The following is a 23,603-nucleotide window of genomic DNA, read 5'->3' on the forward strand; positions in this document are numbered from 1 at the left end:
GAATCAAACCGATGCTGTTTTGATACTAATTGGTGTTGTATAAACACCTATCTGGTGTTAGATCAATACCAATCCGGTGTTGTTTAACACTTCTCTGGTGTGGACATATATAGATTCCGGGCTGGTGTTAAATCAACACCAGAGTTTTTGCAGTGTATGTAACGTAACCCTGGTTATACTAGAGTGGAGCAGTATCTGTAGATTCCAGATTTTTAATTACTAGTTCCAAGCCTATATGTCTTTACATGGTAAAGACCAAATAAATCTTCAGACAGAAGGCATAACCATTCTATCAATGTGCATTTTTAGAACAGGTCTGGGTGCGCTTCTACACTTTGCCATGCCTTATGTTAGTACAAAGTGGTACCATGCCCTGTAATGGTTTTAAAACCTCCTGATTTCATGCCTAGTAATTAATGGTCCTGAAATTTGTCAACCTTGAACCCATGAAACCCTGGCAATATGTTGCTGTATGTTTCTTTCTGTTTTTATTATTTATTTTTTTTGTCTCATGACGATGCAAATTCTTGTGAGACAGATACATGGAGGTGCTCTTAGTGCAGACACATGAAAAAAAATTGAAGTAATTTGGACAGCAATATGAATGGGCACGCACATTTCATCAAGTTTCCATAATTTGAATTAGAAGATTCGGCCAGTCAGAATCCTTAGAATTAATAGGAGACAAATTGTCCTTTTCAAATTTCTCTTTAACAGAAGAACGACAGAAGGGCTTAATTTGTCCAAGATTTGCAAATGGAAGGGCTTAATTTATCCAAGATTTGCAAATGATAGGTCATGTACATCCACAAAATTTTTGGCAATGTTGATGAAAACTGACATAAGTTGGATAATTATTTTGTTGGCAAGACCTAAAGTTAATTTTTTTATATTCCATACAATTAAGAAAGGTAACTCCTGTTTCATTAGTAAACATACCCAAAAGTATCAATTTGAGCTCATAATGGTTTTGATATTGAATTAATCACAACTCATTGCAATAAGAGGTCCTGGTGGGTGTTTCATAAAGATGTTCGTAAGTTAAGAGCGACTTAAAGAACGACTGGTGATCCTTTCTCGTGGTAAATGATATACACATAATTTCATTGATGTTGATTTTGTGCTAAAGAATCACCAGTCGTTCTTAACTTATGGAAAGCTTTATGAAACGGGTCCAGGTGGGTGTTTCATATATATATATAAAGCCGTTGGTAAGCTACGAGAGACTTTACAAATGACTGGTGAATGGTGATCCTTTCTTGTGGTAAATGATAATACACCATTTTTTCATTGATGTTGATTTTGTACTAAAGAGAGGATCACCAGCCATTCTTACAGTCGTTTGTAACTAACGAACAGCTCTATGAAACACCCACCTGGGAGGTGTTTCACCAACAATTGTCATCTAACAAATTGTCCAATATGACAACTTGTCTTGATTTTGATTGGCTGAGAAACACAGGTGTCTGATTGTAACTATGACAACTATCAAATGACACCCAGTCAGTGCTGACAATTTTTGTAAAACCTGTCCCCATATCCCTGTCTCACAAAGCATAGTGATTGTTCATAGGGCTGATTTTGACGATTGATTGCATTGATTATTAAGTGCAATCCAGCACATACATGTACATCAACTCTATGATCAATCCATACTGCTTGTGTTAACAGGTCTCACTGGTCTCAGTCTTTCTTAGACCTTGACGTGGTTTCTAACTCCTCCCAGGCTGCATCGTCCCACCCCCCGGCATCATCCCACGTCTCTTCTAGTGACGAGATGGGTTTACCGCTATTAACCTCCACAGTCTTCGTCGACGATGAAGATTTCTTATTTGACGATGACTTGCTTGATGATGATGACGACTTCTTGGAGGATGACTTTGTCTTTGAAGTGTTCACCTTTGGCGTGGTGTCGCTGTATAAACAATGATACATATCATACTTGATTAGTAATCATAAAGTAGTCCAGTAGACAGTTTCATAGGCCATATACACCTGCCGGGGGGGGGGGGGTTTACTTGGATTATGATTGGACGGGGGTGAGGCTCGGGGCTTGAACCCTTTGCCCATTTCTAGGGTCATTTGACCGTGAACAGGTGCCCATGTCTAAGGATTTTTCCTAAAATTCAGACCCATGCCTAAGGATTTTTTTTTTAATATAGACCCATTTTCCAGATGTGGAAAAACTACAGGTTCCTGAGGATTCTTATAAGTATTTTTTTTTCAGAAACGGACCCATGCACGGCTAAGGATTTCTTGCAATAGCAGGACGTAGTCTAAGGATTTTTTGCAAAAAACGACCCACTAGAGCGGCACATCCCCGTATGCGATAAATTAGCATAAGTGCAATATATACTTATTGTGAATGTCAATCCAGAAACCCCTCAATACGTAGATAATGCAGTCCCCTATTTTAGCATAAGTGCAATATATACTTATTTGTGAATGTCAATCCAGAAACCCCTCAATACGTAGATATGCAGTCCCCTATAGTTTTTTTAAGGCAAGGAATTCATTTATGACATTATATTTCCATTTAAGCGATGACAATATCTTAATTAGAATAATCAGTATAAATAATGCACTAATTAACATCTACATGTACATGTATGAGCAATATATAAATATACATTCCTTTCACATTATTTTCCCCCTTTAATCAATGTTGGCATTGTAATTACCATAATGCGCTAATTAACATAAATGTACAATGTATAAAATTTTGTCACTGTATTATCTAAAACGGCTTGAAAACATGGATAAAACAGCTCTCCTAAAGTAAAGGGAATTCAATATTTTATGACTCTAGTTTTCATTGTTTAATCAGTGATGTAGTTTTAATGAGCATAATTAGCATAAAACAATAAATTGACTTTTGTATATCAAGAAAGCCTGAAAATATAATACTTAACATTTCAAACAGCTTTCTATGACTTTGGTCCTGCAGTTCCTATGGCTGGAATTGGGGTCATAACTTTATCTCAATACAGTGACAAAGAAATACATGTATTGCACCTATATGTTGATTAGCACATTATGTTAATTACCGTACGTTAATTATGTAATTATTACATTGGTTAAAATGGGAACCTAGTGCCATATACTGTAAATGAATTCCTCATCATAGGAAACCTTAGAAGAGCTGTATTATTCATGTTTTAGGCTTCCTTGATATTACAGTTACAATGAAATATGTATATATTACACATATATTATGCAAATTAGCATTATGCTGATTAAGCTAATTACAATGAAAACATTTGTTCAAAGGGATAAATAGTTTCATAAATGAATTCCTCATCATGATAGCTGTATTATTCATACTTCCAGGCATTCATGATATAAAATGACAACGTAATATAGCCCCCCCCCCCCCCTTAAACAAACATCCATGAGGAGTTTTAAAAAGCTTTTTCTAAAGGAGTGTTCAACAGCCCTGGGGTTCCCACCAGACCAAATGTTCATGGCATTAGTTGCATGTTTGTGGCAGGCCCCTGGAATCCAGGCTATATGGGGAAGTTGCAATTTGATGCAGATCGACATTCAAGGTTCAAGATCTGAAGGTGACATTACAGGTTGGCTCTAGACATAAAGTATCATATCTCATTGGTACACATCTTAACTTCACACAAACAATCAAATTAATTATTTGCAAATAATCAGGATTTAAAAGGAGCACCCAAAACTAATTTTGATTAACATTACAACTACAATGAAATGCAATCATCTAGAATGTAGGAAAACCAAAGAAAAAGGAAAAGCACTGAAGTCATGCCACTTAAACAGCTGATGGCACGTAGCAGAAAAAATTGCATTGAAATGCAATTTTCTAATATCATTATCAAGCAGAAGTCGCAAATATGCACTTTTGATTGATTGTGGAATCATGTTGCCTTTGATTTTTGGATCAGGCCCCTGATGCCAAGAGCTTTCCAGTTTTACATAATATTTAACCATTATTGACAAATCACATTTCAAATAAAATAGATTGTGTTGCAATCATGCATGGAAATATGTATGAATGATGTGTGGACATTTCAAATGATTTATTTCTTCATCTCTTTTTTTTCCACATTGGCTTTTTAATAGCTTCTTTTTTCATACGTATAAAAAAATGCACTTTCAAAAAATTAAATAAAAATGCAGCAGTGGCTAAGTAGATGAATATGAAATTGCAAATTTACAGAAAACAGCAAAAAATGGATATTCCATAATTCATACTGGTTGAGTATAAGAATTCCTATTAAAAAATAAATTCCTTTCTGAATTTAATTGATATTCATCAAAAGTTGCTTTTTTTAAGAGAAAAAAATAATGAAGCAGTAGCAAAGCAGAAGAAAATGAATTGCTAATTTTTTCTAACCTTCTGAAAAAACGTCCTAGTTTCAAAATATAATTTTACGAATCATCTATCCAAATTCATAAAAATCAAACTTACTCATCTCCAAAGTCGATAAGAGATCCTCCTCCTCCTGTCTGCTCATTCCCCCATGATCCCCATCCGTCATCGGCCGTCTCCTCCAGTACCCTCTCTGCCTCCTCCTCCACCTGCCGATCCCTCCATCCATCATCTACGCCCCACCCCCAATCATCTCCGTCACCGTCTGGAGTCCTAGGTGGTGTTGGTATATCATGCAGTAAAGGCGTGTCACTCTTGTTTGGATCCATGTTTCTATTTTGTATTTATTTCCAATGTTTTTCATGCCCGATCCCAAACCCCCAATGATTTCAATACGGTACCAAATATTCACGGTTTTTATATATTTTTTATTTAATGGCAGTTTTCACCCCCAAACAATCAATCATTTTCCATTCATTTCCATTCAAGGAAGAATAAATTTTAAGAGAACATTTCAAAATCGTAGAAATTACAGATGTTTGCAGTAAATGCCAAATAAAAGGTTGAATATAATGTATTTATGATTTGGTACATTTTGGGCAATCAATGAATAAAGTGCACAGATATTGCCAGTAAAAATGAGCAAACAGTAATTAATTACGTGATTATTGATGTATTTACGGAAAATTTGGATGATAAAATGCACATTACATGTGTGTAGTATATATTTAAAGCATTTTTATTGGAGAAATGTAGTGGGAGACACAATCCAACATTGCAATGATTGCATTTCATGTCATAATCAGTTGGGGAAGTGTACGTGTTTATTTAACATCATATAACATTGAAATAAAAAGATCAAATATAAACAAGCTCATTAACAACATGTGGAATTTGATGATGTCATTATTTTTTATATATGTATGCAGTAACAAATTGTGATATTTATTTTTTATTGATTTGTGTGGTGTGGGCGGGGATGATTAATAATTTGCAGCCGAATTATACGTTATGCAGTTATGAATTATTTATACATAAGAATAAAAATGTGATATGTTATGATATTTTATGAAGCCGAGATGTAAATGAGTTGGTGTTATATTAAAATGAATGCATTAATACCCCAACCATGAGTTATGAATCCAATATTATATTAGAGTGAGGGGGGGGGGTAGTAGGATATATATAAAAAGAGAGAGGGAAGGAATAAACAAAAAGCACAAAGGAATATACAATAAGCACCTACATGTACACGCGGTGAAAGAATGCTCTAATAATACATGGGCAACTTCACATAGTACGCTTCACAGAGTAATAAAGGGAAAGTTCACCCTGAGAAAAAGTTGTTGTAAATCTAGCAGATAAAATAATAAAATATATTGGTGAAGGTTTGAGGAAAATCCATTAAAGATGAAAGAAGTCATTAGAATTTGAGGTTTTGGATTTGTGGCATCATAAACAGGGAGCCGCCCCATATAAAATGCATAAATTTCAAGTTTTTTAATGATTCAAGATGACTTGATTTTGTTTTCTTTTTAGGAACGTATGTAAAATGATTTTTCTATTGATACACTGAAGGAACAGTGAAAACCATTCTCAATTTTCTGAGAAAATGACATTTCATTGACTTTGTACAATATGGTATGTAGGAAAGCTGCTTGCATATGACATCATAAATCAAATAATTGAAATTCTAATAACTATATTATTCTTTGATGGATTTTTCTCAAACCTTCGGCAATATTTTTCATTATTTTTTTCTGCTATATTTACAATATTTTTTTTTTGTCAGGGTGAACTTCCCCTACTTGCTGAATTCTTCAGACACATGTTACATACATGTATAGTCACGTATTGTATTACCGGACACTATTATGATTCCGGACGCGCATATTACTGCGTTCTAAAACAAATTCGTACCGTAAGACTTCGCAATTCAATTTCACAGAGCAATACATAGAACAAGATTGCAAAAACAAGGCGAAAAATCCAACTTTTACCTAATTATCTCTAAAAATGACAGAAAATGCTTAAAATATCAGATAACATAGTTTTGTATTAACAATTGATATATTTTCTAACGGAAATATGGGCCTGATTTGCCGAATTTCAATCTCGTCAACTCCTTCGATCGAATGATGAGGTGTGGTGAATTGTGGGTGATCGTCGACGGCTAGTTCTCAAGGTACCCGTGCGCGAGGTTTACCGTGAGTAGAGCCGTCGATCGGCAGCGCATCGATATAACTTGATGAGCGTCACGATACGAACGCGAGCATATTATTATTGGAAAGTGCCATGGAACATGCAGCTAACAAGACAAAATAAAATAAGTTATAAAACACGAATTTATTACCAACATCTGCTCAGATTCGATATAAAAAAGCAAATAATACTTAGAATTTACTCATGATATGATATAAGAAGAAAAAAAATCACAAAAATTTGTTCTTACATCATTATAATCAAGGATATCTTTACCCGTCCGGCGCGCGTCCGGAATCATGATGTAATTTGTCGCGCACGAAAATAATTGTTTTTCGTGGAGGGGTATGCGGCAAGTGCGATTCAAAGAAAATGGTTGGTAAATATAAAATAATTTTATCATATTCATAATTTTCATAATATTTGGAATAGCAAGTGTGAATTTTTCTTGATTGTATTTCCTCTAGTTGTCATTTTCAAAGCACTGAAATAAAGGTGTCCGGCAATAGGATACACTGCCATACAGAATAATTTGAGTTGAAAACAAATACTGTACAGAAAATGCACCTATTGGGTTGCAGGACTATGTAAGCAACATATTCAGTGCATACAACTGTTTTTTTTGTGAAATTCATTTTGTATACATGTATTGTCAAATATGTGTTAAAACTCAGCAAGAAGAATTTGAATACTGTTGACGTAAAAGTGTGATGCTTTGAAACTTCACTGGATGCCATTTCCATGAGCTGGATTAGGCCACATACATCTATATAGGTTAAACTAAATGTAAAAGTACATACTACAATATACAAATATTAAAGATGATACAAAAATATACTGTACATACAAATAAGCAAATAAGTCTCATATCTAAGGACATACATCCAACAAATGCAAGATATTTTAATAGGTCCAAAGGGCAGCAAAATAATTACTTTAATAGGGTCATTCAGAATCATTCCTTCAAAAAGGAAGCATATTGAGGAAAAGGGTTTTATAAAATTTAAGGTTTTTTTAAATATTTTTGTTTACAGCATTTTTATTTTTTATTCAACCCATTCATGGTGATCCATTATTTGATCTTCACATTCTTCTGTACTCTATAGTTCAAAGTTCAGAAGAAAATAAAGAGGAAACACTATAGGAAGTAATGAACCTAACTTTCCAATGTTATCTGAATGCAGACCTTATCCACTCTCTTCCATACACCCACATACTCTTTCTTATTATTTATTCAATCTTTCTCAAACTTTCATTGATCTGTTTCTTTGACTTTTTAGCTTTTATATGAATTCAACTGGCTTCAAGGGTTTCATTCTTGAAAATGACTCTAAAATGAGATTGCCTCAAGCAGGAGTTATATGAATTCAACTGGCTTCAAGGGTTTCATTCTTGAAAAGGACTCTAAAATGAGATTGCCTCGAGCAGGTGTTATATGAATTCAACTGACTTCAAGGGTTTCATTCTTAAAAAGGACTCTAAAATGAGATTGCCTCGAGGAGGAGAAGAGTGGAGATTTCCCTCCTCTTCCATCTATCTCTTTCCTGTCTCTAAAATCCCACATCATCAACTTCTATCCATTCCACCATTCAAGACAGTCCTTTTCAGGACTACCCACATGGTGAACGGACCGTAAGCCTGGTCCGCGTCTTACAAAGAGTTACGATTGATCCAATCAACCACAACTATGGAAAGCCAGCAATGTCAACATCTAAAATGCATGTTGTTTCAAAATATTTTCTAGATATGATGTAAGTCATACATTCATTGTTTTCTTGAAAAATTCAGTGTGCTTTTCTTTGATTACCAAGGTCATGTGCAAATTTGCTGGATAAAAAATTATGACATTCTTGGATTTCCATATAGTTTAGGTTGATCGCATCAATCGTAACTCTTTGTAAAGCAAGGTTTCCACTTTGGCGAGTTAACATCGAGAGTTATGGCGAGTTATAGCGAGTTGCCAAAATGAGGCACTCGCGATAACTCGCATAAAGCTCACCATGAAACTCGGGATAACTCGCAACAACTCGGCATGGCTCGGCGGAGCTCGTTCAAGCTCGGGACAACTCTCCTTGAAATCGTGAGCAGTTTCAAAATTTTTGAACATGTTAAAAAATTTTGCTAACTCGCTGTAACTCGTGCTGAACTCACCTAAACTCGTTATATACTCGCAGTACTCGCAATAACTCGTAAGAAGCTCGAGATAAACTCACAATAACTCGGAATAACTCGCCACATCTGAGTATACGTGAGTGCGTTCCGAGTTTTCAAGAGCGAGATACGAGCATTGCGATCGTTTTACGAGTCAACTGGAGGTGCCCACGAGATTAGCGCGACTTTAGATCGAGCACCCCGAGTTACAGCGAGTTTCGTATGAGTTTATTCCGAGTGCGTTGCAAGTGCTCAGAGGCATGCCAGCTGAATGATAAATGTCCAGTGATCTATATTTTCCCCACATATAAACCCATCAAAAAAAGTTTGGAAATCTGAGTTTGGCCATTAATTTCTCCCAACTCCAAAATTTACACATTGCATATTTGACATCATTTAAAAGGTCATTAAATTCTCTTTACAATGATACCATGCTTGTTATGATCATGCCATCACGAAAAGAGCAGGATTCAAAAGTGTTGGATGAAGTCTGAATTGAAAAGCAGCAAAACGAGCAAAAAAGTTTGGAAATCTGAGTTTGGCCATTAATTTCTCCCAACTCCAAAATTTACACAATGCATATTCGATATCTGTCAAAAGATCATTTGATTCTCTTTAAAATGATTCCATGCTTGTTATGGTCATGCCATCAAAAAAAGAGAAAAAATGAAAAGTGTTGGATGAGGTCTGAAGTAAAAAGCTGCAAAACGAGCAGAAATAATCATGAAGGGTCAATACAGAACATGATTCTTTTGTTTGTGTCAATAAAGATGAAAATCAATTGAAATCAAACCCCTGCTTTTTCATTTCATAATGTTTTGTTGTGGTTTATGTTTGTTTGTTGTGTGTTTGCTTGTGCAGAGGTGTGTTTGATTCCATTTGAATGTTGATATTAAGGTGCATGAAAACAATTGCTGAGAATCTCACTCATCATCATGGAAGAAAAGAAAAGTGACATTCAATATTGTGTCATTTTGCAAATTTTGAATTTTTACCTTGCCCCACATTTTAAGGCACTGCACCTCCATGTGAACCATAATCATATCTTGTAGGGTATCATTTTAAAGAAAATCGAATGATCTATTCATTAATATTGATAACAATTGATATTTACTTAAACCGAGGAGGGAGTTTTGATTAAAGTCGGATTTCCAAACTTTTTTGAGGAGTTTATTTTAAAGTGAGAGCACATTTTAACTGACCCACGCAATGTACACGTACTTTTAAAAAGGCTGCTGCCACTGCATTATTATAACTTTCAACAAATAAGGAGAGAAATATGCCTCGATCCAAAAGATCCAAGAGATGTGGCCATTCAGATAGGGAAACAGCGAAAGAAGATGACATTCAAACAATGGTAGAAGAAGTGCAGGAAGAGACAATTGAAACGGAAGAGGAGGTCAATGACGAGCAGAGCCAAGGTAAAAGAACAAGACATCAAACTAGACAAGGTCCAAGTGGAGCGCCTCTGGCAGTCTCACCTGCATCACGCTATCCAATATAGTAGCAGTGCTGACTTTGAAAACTACTATAAAATAATTATTCACAAAAACACCATTCATACAATGATACAATACTACGTTCATTGACAATAAATGACATTTGACCTTGATCATGTGACCTAAGACTTGTCAGTGATACTTGATTACCCCTATATCCACATTTTATAAACTGTATCTAAACTTTGAAAGTTATGACAGCAATATAGTATTAATCTCCAAAATGGCCAAAGTTCAATAACCTTAAATGACCTTTGACTTTGGTCATGTGACCTGAAACTGGCATGAGATTTTCGGTGATACTTGACTACTCTAATATCCAAGTTGATGAATCATATCCATAAGCTTTCAAAGTTATGATGGTAATTCAACAAATACCCCCAACATGACCAAAGTTCATTGACCTTAAATGACCTTTGACCTTCGTCATGTGACCTGAAACTCGCACATGATGTTTAGTGATACCTGATTACTATTATGTTCAAGTTTCATGAATCAGATTCATAAACTTTCAAAGTTATAATGTTAATTTAACAAATACCTCAATTGGCCAAAGTCCATTGACCCTAATTGACCTTTGACCTTAGTCATGTGACTTGAAACTCGAGCAGGATGTTTATATACTGTAATAACCTTATGTCCACGTTTTATGAACTAGGTTCATATATTTTCTGTTATGATGACATTTCAAAAACTTAACCGTAGGTTAAGATTTTGATGTTGATTCCTACATGGTCTAAGTTCATTGACCATAAATGACCTCTGACCTTGGTCTTGTGACCTGAAACTCAAGAAGGATGTTTAATAATGCTTGATAAACCTTATGGTCATGTTTCATGAACTAGGTCTATATACTTTCTAAGTTATGATGCCATTTCAAAAACTTAACCTTCGGTTAAGATTTGGTGTTGACGCCGCCGCCGCCGGCATCCATCTTTGAGTGCCAAAAATGTGCATATCCCGCCCCTTGGTCGTATGAAACTCTTATCACTCGTAACAAAATCTTTATAACTCGTTCATAGCTCGCTTTAAGTCGTATAAAGGTCACCCCAACTCATACTAAGCTCGACCTGACTCGTTTCGCGCTCGGTTCACTCGTACAGCGAGCGTAGTGAACTCGATGTTGAGTCTTTTGTCACTGAAGCAAATTCCAGGAAAAAATGTAAATTTCACGCGAGCTTGTGCGAGCTAAGGCGAGTTAGAGCTCGCGCAGCTCGCGTATGACTCGCAACTCCAACTCGCCAAAGTGGAAACCTTGCTTTAGACGGGGCACTGCTCTATGTTATCTGTAACACCATGCAAAGTACCTTCAAAGGACACATCTCACAATTGTAGCGTGCAGGTCTAAGCAATATGGAAGCAAGAGGTCCCATCGCGGTACACGTAATGTTTTGATCTATGTATTCCATATATCTATGGTTGACTACAATTATAGTAAAATAAGACACTTCAATATATCTAAACATACACATGCGTGAATAGGGCCTGTTCATGAAATATGAATGACATGTGCATTGCAAGCATCCACCACAAAATAATAACAAAACAAGCATGAAACAAATACAGTTACAATTACATAAAATGGACACTGTATTCTATTCCTCTATTGTTTTTTTCTTTCATTGATTTTATTCTATTCTTTTCTATTTTCCACCTGTCTGTCTTTGTGGGGGTGGGGTATGTACACATAACAGTGGAAGCATAAGAAGGCTGGGGTTAAGCTTTTTTCAATATTAAACCTTTCAGGTGTCACAAAAATACTTGTAATAAACTTAATTTGTCATCCCCCAAATCACACCAATTCATACTTAAATAATTTTCTTTAAACTTTCTCTTTTGTTGGTTTAAAATTTTCATGATTCAAATAATGTGGTATCAAGCAATGCAATGGATATCAATGATGTTGATAAATGAATGAATTTGTGAACTACTGCTCAAAAACCAGAAGAGCATATCGAACTGAGACAGATGAGCATTAAGGCACAAAACGGTAGTCTCCTTATAAGAATTTATTAGGATTTTAGCATGCAAAAATGTAACCTTCAATGCAGATGCCCAATGATTTTGAATCTTCAATTTTATGAATAAAGCATGCACATGTATAGGTAGTGTTGTTAGATTAATTTCAACATGCAATGGTTCAGTTAAGCCTTTTACCCAATCAATGTTTTTTAAAGAGGAAATTCATTCTGACAAAATGTTTATTGTAAAAATAGAAGAAAAATAAAAACAAATATTGCAGGTTTGAGAAAAATCCATCAAAGAGTAAAAAAGTTATTAGAATTTTGATTACTATTATTTGATTTGTGGCATCATATGTGAGCAGCTTTCCTACCTATCGTATGGTAAATAAAATCAATAAAATGTAATTTTATTGATTTTTAACCATAGGATATATATGTAAGAAAGCTTTAGTTTATCAATAGATATATCAATTCAAACCCGTTCCTACAAAGAAAACACAATTTAGTCATCACGAATCATTTAAGAATTGAAATTTATGCATTTTTTATTACATAACATACGGGGCAGCTCCTCGTTTATGACGTCAGAAATCCCAAACTTAAAATTCTAATAACTTTCTTAATCTTTAATGGATTTTTCTCAAACATTCACCAATATTTTTTATCATTTGTTCTGCTATTTTAAAACAAACTTTTCTTCAGGGTGAACTTCCCCTTTAATGAATATCTGATTTCACTGGCATTGTTATTGTATGTTGATAACTCTCACTTTCATTAGCATGAGTGTGTCTGCAAAATAGCAGTGTTCATACTTGTCATACAAAGACTGTTTGTGTACAAAAACTCTTGTGTGTGTTATACTCACATTCATATTCACCAGAATGTATTGTGTTCATATTGTCATTTCATACAAAAAAAGGGAAAACGATTGCTTGACAATGTTTAATGCAATGAATGCATGGTGTTTGTGCTTTATTTTATATAATGACATACAAAAGCTGTGTTCATATTTGTCACTTGTACCAGCATGTGCATTGTCACAATGCTCGTAATTGTTAATGGCATAAGAACAATTGCAGTATTTATACTTGTGCACAAAGCGAAGTGTTTATATTTGTCATAATGCAGTGTTCATACTTGTCATTGGCTTTTGTATAAGATGCACACAATGCAGTGTTCATACTTGACTATGGCAACTGTATCAAGATACAAGTAATGAAGTGTTCATACCTGAGCTTTTCTCTCTGCGCCTTTGCTACAGGGTCTCCCATCAGAGGTGTGTCCGTTGATGCTTTTGTCTTTTCATCGTCAAGCGAGGGATTATCGCTAAACATCTTTGTAAAATCACTCCAGCCTTTTTGTGTATTAACAGCAACCTAGCAAGAGAAAAACATAGATGGAACAATATTCACACTACATGTATTTCACTCATTGAATCTGCACTGTTCCAGTTTTGAAATCTTCCCTCTTCCTTTGCTTTCTGCAAACCAATTCTTCCCGACACTGGCAGTCTTTAAACGTTCTTAAGAGTTTTCCAAAACATAATAGAAGAAAAAATGAAAGAGAGTTTACACTAATTTGACATTTAGTAGGTGTGCTGATAATGAAGTACTGAAATAGTGTTGATAAAATACTTAACAAATGACAAATAGGACGAAAAGTAGGAGGGAAGAGGAGAAGGAGGAGGAAGAAGAGATTATGAAAACCAAGACAACATAGAAGATGAAGAAGAAAAAGAAGAAGATGATGAAGAATAAAAAGAGAAAGAGGAGAATTGTGTTACTATTACAAATGTGACAACATAAGAATACCTCATGTAAACGTTAAAAGCACTGGCAATGCATGGGTGCATTGTTTGGAAAGAATTTGTCATTCATTAGTATCCATCATGTTACAGCGCCAGGATATTATATAACAATTCACATTTCAAATAATTTCTGATACAGTATTTGTGCAATACCTTTGATGCAATACTCTTAGTTCCTGTTGATATATCAGTGAATAATGTCCCTTCATTGACTTTCTCTTTGGTTGGTTTAATGACCGTATCATTCATCTTAGCAGCATACTCCTGGGTCTAGAGAGGCAAGCACAAATAAATGTATGAAATAGATAATTCATTGAATCACATTCCTTCATTGCATTTCTCTTTGGTTTAAAGAAAATGTCTAAAAAAGGGTGATCACAAATAAATCCATTCCAAAATATACCTTCTCCTCTCTGAAGAGTGTTTGATGATAAAATATCAGTAAAGAGTAAAAAATATTAGAAAAATAAGATCAATAATGCACCAAATACACCCTGCAGAATGTTCAAGGTTTGATAAAAAAAGAAAGAAAAAGAAAATATACAGTAAAAAAATAAAAGACAGGATTCAAAGACAATTACAAATAGGAAGCATTAAATAGATGTGTCTCCAAGTAACATTTAAAGGTATCAACAGTGGTCTTACATATAAACTTGTACTTTTTTAATTCAAATATTTAAATTACAATACTATTTTCTTTTTCCTTCACTTCTTCATTCATCATCCCTACAGATACAAATGAACAGTTGGAGATTACATCATCAGCTCACTAATTGCATTTTCCTGATGACATGCATACAACTATACCATCACAGTAATGTAAAACTTTAAAATGCCATAACGTCATTACTATTCATCTAATTTCAATTAAACTGAAATATTTGTCTATTTTAACAATTTATAATCAATTTGTTTTCTTTTCAGGCTGGGGTGCTCTTCTTATTATGAATGCCCAAAGATTTTAATTCCTACTGAAAATATGAGATAAGGAAATGTAATGTCACACTTACTTTCTGTGATGCTGCTGAGCCAAATTTCACAGCCTGCAAAATTCAAATTTAATTAAGTAATTGACTTTTGAATTAAAAAAAAGAAAAACCTGAGATAGAGAAAAAGATGGTGCTTATGTTGAAAACAAACTGAATCATCAATTTTATTAGAGCTACAGTATCACATTTTGTAGCATATCTTTTATCATAAATGTTACTGGCTAAATCTACTGATTTAACATCAAAATAAAAGCATAGGTGCCTGATCGAAATCAAAGCACACATATATTTTTAGTCTCTCCAATAAAAAACCACTTCTTAATCATGGAATGGGCTGAAAATTTCAGGATATAATTTCAGGATATTTGGCTTTGTACAATTACTCAATTTGCAGGTAGAAATTTACACACAAAAATACAGAGATGGCACTAACTATGAATTAATTCCAAATCTGAATTTTATTACATCAATGGTGCCTTTAATTTTGTAAGATTGAAAGGTTAGATGGTCATTATATAATTAAACCTTTATCAAAGCTTTAAACAGGCATATAAAGAATTGGAGAGTTGTGTGAAGAGTTATATTATCTACAATGTAATGACACAGACAATTGCAGACATTCAGCCCTGCTGTACTTGGTGGAATTCCTTTCTAGAAAATTCAATTTGAAAAGTGGAAGTACTGGACGTATTCAGACTAACTCAAAATTCAAGAATACCAGATATCCTCTGATCAGGAAATTTACCCTGATCCCCTAATCAGAAAATACCAAAGTTTTTTTTTTTTGCCATTGTGAAAGCAAACTACTTGTTATATTCCCAAAAGAAAATACCTGCTATAGGTACAGTACTTGACAGAATTTTGCAGGGATTTTTCTCATATTGCAAGAATTCTCACAGAAAGCAAATTTATTCTACCTTTTTTTTTTGCTTTACATTGTCAATTTTTGTTGAATGAGAAATGGAAAAAAAAAATCCATACAATCAATCAATTACAAGGACCTTCTCAATGCAGCTAGTACATGTAGTTGGGTGAGGCCCCGTCGGCTGCTAATCAGACAATGCTGCGCATGCTTACACGCAAACTTCAGAACTTATCAAAAAAGGGTCTGCTTCAGGTCGGTGGAAGTGCCGAAAATATTTATCTGCTATTTTGAAGCCTGAATAATCTATCATAAATTCACAGGTATTCTAGTGATCAAGCCGGTCTGAGTACGCCTACTGTTGTATATGTTCTTCGTATACATACCCCTTCTTTTGTTGCTGTTAAAAGCTTAGACGCACCAACTGTAAATGAAGCCCAACCCTGCAAAAACAAAAACAAATTATTTCTTAAAATACCCATCACAAACTTGAAGCATACATAAGTAAAATTGGGTTGCAATGAATTAAAAATTAAGGAGCTCATGCTACATGTATCCTTAAATATGAGGCAGTGTATGGGTGTTTGAGTCAGTTGTAGTTGTAAACAGCTAATTCTTGCAATTATACCTCAAAGTCTTTATTTATCTTTATTCTTTCTTTTTTTATTTCATCTAAAATTCTTTGAGAAAAATAATTTTGCAATATGTCATCTGCTACATAATTTGATCTAAGACACAGTTGGCACCTGGGGGGCGTTTCATGAAAGGACTTGTCGGACGTTTTATCCGACAAGTCCCATTTTATCCGACAGTTACCATAGTAACAGTACCTCTCAGCCAATCAACATCAGAGAAAGATGTCAGATCTGACAACTTGTCGGATGAAAATGTTGATGAAACACTCCCCAGATATTCCATAAATTTTGTCACATTTTTTCTGTGTTGTCAGTTCACAACATTATACTCAATCTGGAAGCAAGCTGCATGTATATCAGCATACATGTATAATAAAATCTAGGGATCAGGGGCCCGTTTCATAAAGGACTTGCAACAGTTGTAACTTTGCCATAATGGCAACTACCATGGTAACAGGGCTCAGCAGCCAATCAAAATCAAGGTTACCATGGTAGTTGCCATAATGGCAAAGTTACAACAGTTGCAAGTCCTTTATGAAACAGGCCCAAGGGGGTGTTTCACAAAGATTTAATTATGACTTAGAGTCACACTTAAATGCCTAGTTGGATGCAGTATAAAAGGCATGACCGCATTGGTCAGATCATGCCAAGAGGACGCGTACTACTGTGTATTGATCAATAAGATTGCGTGTTGCATATCATGTACGCATCGGCATTTAAGTGAGACTCTAAGTCACACTTAAATCTTTGTGAAACATCCCCCAGTTCTTGAAATGATAGACCATCTGTTTTGTCTTCTTCAAGAACTACACCAGCATACCAATCACAGTGTGCTTCCCGTATCCATGCGCAAACTCACAACCAATTGCAATTGTATGTTTTCAGGTTATAGAGCTAAGGGCCTGGCAACATAAGCGATGTCATCAATTATTCAATCAAGCGATCTTTTCAGTCTTTGATAGACCATGTACAATCATTAATGCAAAATAAATTATCAACATTAATTGTAAATCTTTAGATTGGAGAGACCTAGGCACCATCTCGCAAAGAATACGATATATTCAAATAAAGCTCAAACTGAGATCGACCTAAATTTAAGCAGATAAGAGATAAGATTAGAAATCAATCTCAAATTGGATTTAAACTGAATGCATCGCAACTCATTGTATTACAAAAGTGGGATTCACTCTATCTTACTGATGATAATGAAACCATAGGATCAGAGGATGATTCAGGCGGTGGCATCGGTGAACTTCCGAATCCTGCATACTTGCCTCCCTGGCTGGGTGGTAAATTACTGTGAAGAATAAAAAATTAACCCACAAATGAAGTTTAAATCATGGTTATCTCAGCTCTGTGACATATGTGAATTCTGATTGTTGAGCCTGAAATCAGGATTTTTATATGTATATTACTTTTCCATCTACAATTAAACATACATGTATATATATCTTAAATATAAAGATATAGGCCTGAGTCATTACTTTTATTTGAAAAGCATTTAAATGCTATAATAATAAACAGGCAGTTAAGTTTGACTGGTGGGGGACAAAAAAAAACATGGGTAAAGCAAAAGTCCATCGACTTTCCTCAAGTTACGACTCACTGAGTTCAGTGTTAATAACTCATCTCGATTGCAGATGATACGATTTTTATCAAGTCGAGAAAAAGAGCCCCAAAACATAAATGAGTTCAATTAACTTACATGTATTCTTTGATTATCGATTGATATAGAATGCATTGTTAAGTCTATAAATGCCATTGTAATTTTAATATGGCTTTCAAAACCCAAATAGACATTGGTGTTCATATTTTATATGACATCATGTAAAATTGATCTTTTAGACTCAAGAAAGAGGGGAATAGTCCTAGGTTTCATAGTAGTTTCCAACTAAATAAAAACAGTTTTAGGTTGTATGGACAATAGATGGCCATTTCATTGAAATAGATCTGTAAAGATGTGAAATGTGAATATTCAGCAAATTTTTGGAGAGTTTTTTGGGGAGGTTCAAATGGTTGTCAATATAGGAAAACATTTATGCTTTAAACAGTTGTTTGAACAACGTTTAATCATTTTGAATCAACAATACATTAATAGCCAGAATACTTACTCAGGACGACTTGCATTCTCTGCTTTCTTTTTATCAAAGAAATCCATCTTCTGTTTGTTTATCTCCGATCTGTAGGAGAAATGAGTCAGGATGACAGTATTATGGGATATATCAGAATTGTCTATCTCTCTGACAGTTGATTAGAAGCAATCTAGGGGCAGTTACATGAATAGACCATTTTTTTTTACATCATCAATTTCACATTGTGCACCAAGATGCCTTTTAAAATTTGCAAGCCTCTTTTATTCATCCATAGAACAAATAAAGGCCAATGTTTATAAATAATAGTATCTATTGCGTCATTATATACAAATGGATTTAAAAGTGAGATAAATAATAACATATCATGAAAATAATAAATTTACAAAAAGGTACTTTATACTGCACATCACCATAATAAAAAAAAATTAAAAAAAATTGCACAAGACAAAAAAATGCAAATGATGACTTTACATGTAAGAGAATAAAAAAACAGGTTAAATTTCTTCCAAGTGTTATTTCTGATCATTAACGCTTTGCATACATTTACTGTACATTGCCTGGATGCTACCAATGGAAGAGTTGGTTTCAAAGCGTATACAAAGAAGGTATCTAGCAATGTCTCTTTCATACAATCAGCCCCTAGTCATACATAATAACAAAGCATATGATTATACAGGCCTTAAATTTCATCATTTTTAGGGCAAGGCCAGTTTGGCCTTGAAATACCTCATATTTTGGAGGACATCAAGGCCACTACAGAGGGCACCAAGGCCAAAATATTATTCCAAGAAGGGCATCGAAGGCCAATCTTTTTAGGTATCCTTTTTTTTAGATGTCAAATGTACTACTCTTGTACGAGGTGCTACATAAAGCAAGTGAATTTCAATATACATGTACATGTACATGTACATATAGATCTAGTTGGAAAATACTTGCCCGAATATATATTTCACTTGCCCCCCAAAAAACTTTCAAAGCAAGATTTTACTGCTTCAAAAAAAAGTAGTGTCGTTCTATGTACATGTACCATTGCCCTTTTCAACATGAACTGATGCACCTTGTATTTGTAAAATATCTCTTGCCTGTCATGACCGAAATTAGTGTCTTGATATGCCAATTGAATGATTTCCTCTCTCATATATTTTCATGTACTTTTGTGACCATGGCACATAATAAAAAAGGGAATCACTGAAAATAATTATAAATAAATAAATAAATAAGGAATGAAGGAAGGAAGGAAGGAAGGAAGGAAAGAAAGAAAGAAAGAAAGAAAGAAAGAAAGAAAGAAAGAAAGAAGAAGGAAAATAGAAAGAAAAGGAAGGGAGAGTGAATGAATGGGTAAAAGAAAGAATGAAGGGGAGAAAGAAAAGAGGAAAGAAAAGAGATGAATGGAGAAGAAAGAAAGAAAAAATGAAAGGGAAAAAAGGAAGGGGGAAAAAGAAAAAAATTGAAAAGAAGGATGAAAGAAATAATAAAGGAAAGAAAAAAAAAGATTTCCTTCATTCTTTGAAATAAATAGAGAAAAGGGAAAGAAAAAAGAAAGGAAGGGAAGGGAAGATGAATGAATGTTTGAAAGAAAAACTAGAGTAAGAAAAAAAAAGGATGAAAGAATGAATGAAGAAAAAAAATCTTTCCTTCATTCTGTGAAAGAAAGAAGAAAAACAGGAAAGAAAGAAGGAAGGAATCACAAAACAGGAAAAAAGAAAATAAAGAATGAAAGAAAGAAAAGATGAAAGAGAGGGAGAAAAAAATGAAGGGAGGAGAGAATGAAAAAAAGAAAGAATATAATGGAAGGAGAGAAAGAATGAAAAGAAAAGGGAGAGGAAGAGAGAAGGAAGCAAAGAAAAAAATTAAGAAAGAATTAAGGAAATAAAAAAAGGAAATTAAAAAAAGAAGGAAAGTAAGAGAAAGAAGGAAGGAAAGAAAAAAACAATGAGGGACTTAAAGAAGGAAAGAATGAAGAAAATAAATGAACACAGAAAGGAAGGAATGCTAAGAAATTATAAGAAACAAAGATAGATGGAATGGGAAAAGGAACTCAGGGAGGATAGGATGAAGAAAGAATTAAGGAATGGAAAATAGGAAAGAAAAATCAGGAAGGAAAGAAAGAACAAAGGGGGAAAAGGGAAGGAAAGAATGAAGCGAAGAGAGAATGAAAGCAAGAAAGGAATGGAAGAAGAAAAGAAGAAAGAAGGGATGACAGAAAGAATGAAAAGAAAAAGGAGAGGACGGGAGCAAAGAAAATTTTAAGGAAAGAAAGAAGAATGGAAATAAAGAAAAAAGAAGTAAGAAAAGGAAGGAAGGAAAGAACGAAAAATGAACAGAGAGAGAGAGAAAGGATCAGGAAAGAAAGCTAGGAAAGACTGAAAATAAAGATAGATGGAACAAAAAAGGCGAGAAGGAAGGATATGAAGAAAGAATGATAGAAAAGAAATAAAAAATGGAAGGAAGAAAGAGGGGAAAAAGTTAAAACTTCAAGCAAACAAAGAAAAATGTAATCATCTAACAATAATCTTACTGATATTTGGTTTTTTTTTAATATATTTTTAAAATTGTTAGAAAACTAAAATGTTTTAGAAATGAATAAAATTTCAAAGGTGAAACATCGTGGCATCACACGTACACAGGCATCTCTTCCCATTACAAGTTTGCACCGATAACAAAAAGACTCAAAACAAAAGGTAAAACAACTTGATCTACCGATCTAGTAATAAAAACTCAAAAACTAGCTCCTCCTATTACCGGTACATTACCAAATCAGTAATCTGAGAATCCATATACATTTAAAATAAATTTCCCTCCGAGTTGGGTGGAAAAACTGGCGAGAAAAGTCTGCAAAAGTACCACTGTGGTACTGCATGCCTGCGCTGCCACACATAGGCAGGCCATACCACGTGGTAGAGCAGCTAGTATATGTATTTATGCTGACTTTGCGTGTGTGTGTGTGTTTGTGTGTAGATCACATAATTTAGCGCAAACTGGCTTGCAATGTGAATTGAGGTGTGTTGTTAACTTTGTTTTCTCTCTCTCTCTTCTGTATTTTTGCTTGTTAAATATGGGAGAACTTTGTAAACTTCAATCTCACAGTGAAAAAGGGCACAGCCGGTTTTGAAGAAAGGGCATGTCGACCAGCTTGAAAAAAGGGCACGGCCTTTTTGGCCGTGAATTGTTCATTTTTTTAAAGGGCATCACGGCTAGTTATAGGGGCATCGACGGCCTGGCCGTCGATTAATTTAAGCCCTGATTATACTTTGCACAACAAAGGCAACATGCAAATGGTGACGAAAAAGAAAATTTCCTTCTAGTAATAGTGTCATAGCTCAGTCGGTAGAGCGGGGGACTCGTATTCCGGTGACCCGGGTTCGATTCTCACTTGGTGCGCTAGTGCCCTTTGGTAAGGCATTAATCCTCAGTACCAGGTCCTTCGGAGAGGACCTTAAGCCGTCGGTCCTCTGGTTGCTTGCTTACAAGCATTCATGCTTTCTTAGCAATCAGGTAAAAAATCACCACCAATATAATTTCTGAATTGCCAATGATCTGCATACATGTAAAATACATTAATACTATCAAATGAGGAGTTGGTTTCAAAACAAATGAATGACATTGACTTATTGTTCAGACATTTTGTTATTTAAATACTTTTTGTTGTTCTTCTCTGAAGCACCTTGAGCATCTAATCAAGATGGAAAGTGCGCTATACAAATCTCATGTATTATCATTAATATTATTATAAGGCGAGAGGGTATCTTACTTTGACATCCCATATTGCATATCCCAATCATCGGATCCTCCTCCACCTGACACCATTGCACCACCGGAGTTAAACCCCCCTCCTCCTCCTCCTCCACCGAAGTTAGGTGAACTACTTGAGTGGTGTATAGAACTCGATGATGTGCTGAGGCTTGTCTTCTTAGCAGAGTATGGAATGTGATTGCGTGCTTTGGATGTCTCCTCTGACCAGCTCTCCCCTTTCGCTTCAGTCAGAACCTACACAAAAGTTATGAAAAGAATATTGATGTTAGAACATTGAACATGAAGTCTACCCTGAATGTAAGTTTGTGTGAAGCAAAATTATTTCATAAAAGGCGTATGAAAGACTTGGCTTTAATGGGTAGAATTTAAGAGACCATATACATGTAGTTTTATGTATGTTTCCTGCATAAAAGTTGAAAAAAGATATCTTATTGATCACAGCTTAGAAATGTAAATCTCTTTCATTCAATATTTTCACCAACCTGTCGACCCCCCCGGAACGTATTTTGTCAACTTCAGTTTCATACGCGATTTTTAAAAATTGGTAACTCGACTTAAGTCGGAACCATGTCTTTTACACAGGAATCCAACATGTATCTTTTCATCAATAATGGTCACATTTCAGGATAGACAAAACTTATAGGAATGCAAGATTCATTTTAAGAAGATATATCAAGATGATTTCTCAATTTTGTTTTGTCTCACAACACAGCGAATCTGTCGACTTTTTTCATACCTACAGCCCATCCCCCCAAAAAAATCCACAGAAATTACCTTATCTCTGAAGAGTGCTGCAGCTTTACTGTTATATTTCTCTTGAAATGACCAGTTAGGATCATAGTCCGGTTGACCTTTGATGAACTCTCTTGCTGTGTTGTTTCCTCCTGCTTTCATCTTCTCTAATTCACTGTCCTTCCATTTATCCATTGTGATCGACCGGACAAAACTGAATAAACAATCAAGAAGATTAAACTTCTACCTAGGGTTGCCTTATAAAGCTGTTTATAAAAGCACAAATGACTTGAAGAACAACTGGAACATGCTCTCAGATGGTAAAACTGATTCTGAATAATTTTAATTCCCATTAGCTATAAAACTTAAAATGATTGAGATAAAATTCTTGTTGATGACAAGCATTTGAATGCAAAGTTTATTTGTCAAATTTTGTTAGGTATTCAGGGTTATACAAAATTCTAATTTATTACAACAGAAAATTTGTCCTTAATAATAATACAAGTATAACAATTAAAATTTTAGGTACATGTATCTCCTTTACAGGTGAGGATCTTGGGGCCGAGCAGGCTTTGCC

At 34.7% G+C, this 23,603-nt stretch overlaps 1 protein-coding gene across 1 annotated transcript in view; it reads right to left on the reverse strand.

Moving 5' to 3' along the window:
- Nucleotides 1-506: 506 nt before the first annotated feature.
- LOC129280786 (ADP-ribosylation factor GTPase-activating protein 1-like) overlaps nt 507-23,603 on the reverse strand; it is a 37,626-nt gene continuing 14,529 nt past the window's right edge. Inside the window, exons 3-12 of the mRNA XM_054916793.2 lie at nt 23,069-23,240; nt 22,293-22,528; nt 18,560-18,628; nt 17,646-17,745; nt 16,200-16,256; nt 14,973-15,005; nt 14,116-14,232; nt 13,386-13,531; nt 4,439-4,612; nt 507-1,915 (exon numbers count right to left, since the gene is read on the reverse strand). Coding sequence (XP_054772768.2) covers nt 1,684-1,915; nt 4,439-4,612; nt 13,386-13,531; nt 14,116-14,232; nt 14,973-15,005; nt 16,200-16,256; nt 17,646-17,745; nt 18,560-18,628; nt 22,293-22,528; nt 23,069-23,240 — 1,336 coding nt within the window. The 3' untranslated portion in view covers nt 507-1,683. The remainder of the gene's footprint in view (nt 1,916-4,438; nt 4,613-13,385; nt 13,532-14,115; nt 14,233-14,972; nt 15,006-16,199; nt 16,257-17,645; nt 17,746-18,559; nt 18,629-22,292; nt 22,529-23,068; nt 23,241-23,603) is intronic.

The sequence above is a fragment of the Lytechinus pictus genome, chromosome 17 (assembly GCF_037042905.1).
Source record: "Lytechinus pictus isolate F3 Inbred chromosome 17, Lp3.0, whole genome shotgun sequence".
NCBI lineage: Eukaryota > Metazoa > Echinodermata > Echinoidea > Temnopleuroida > Toxopneustidae > Lytechinus > Lytechinus pictus.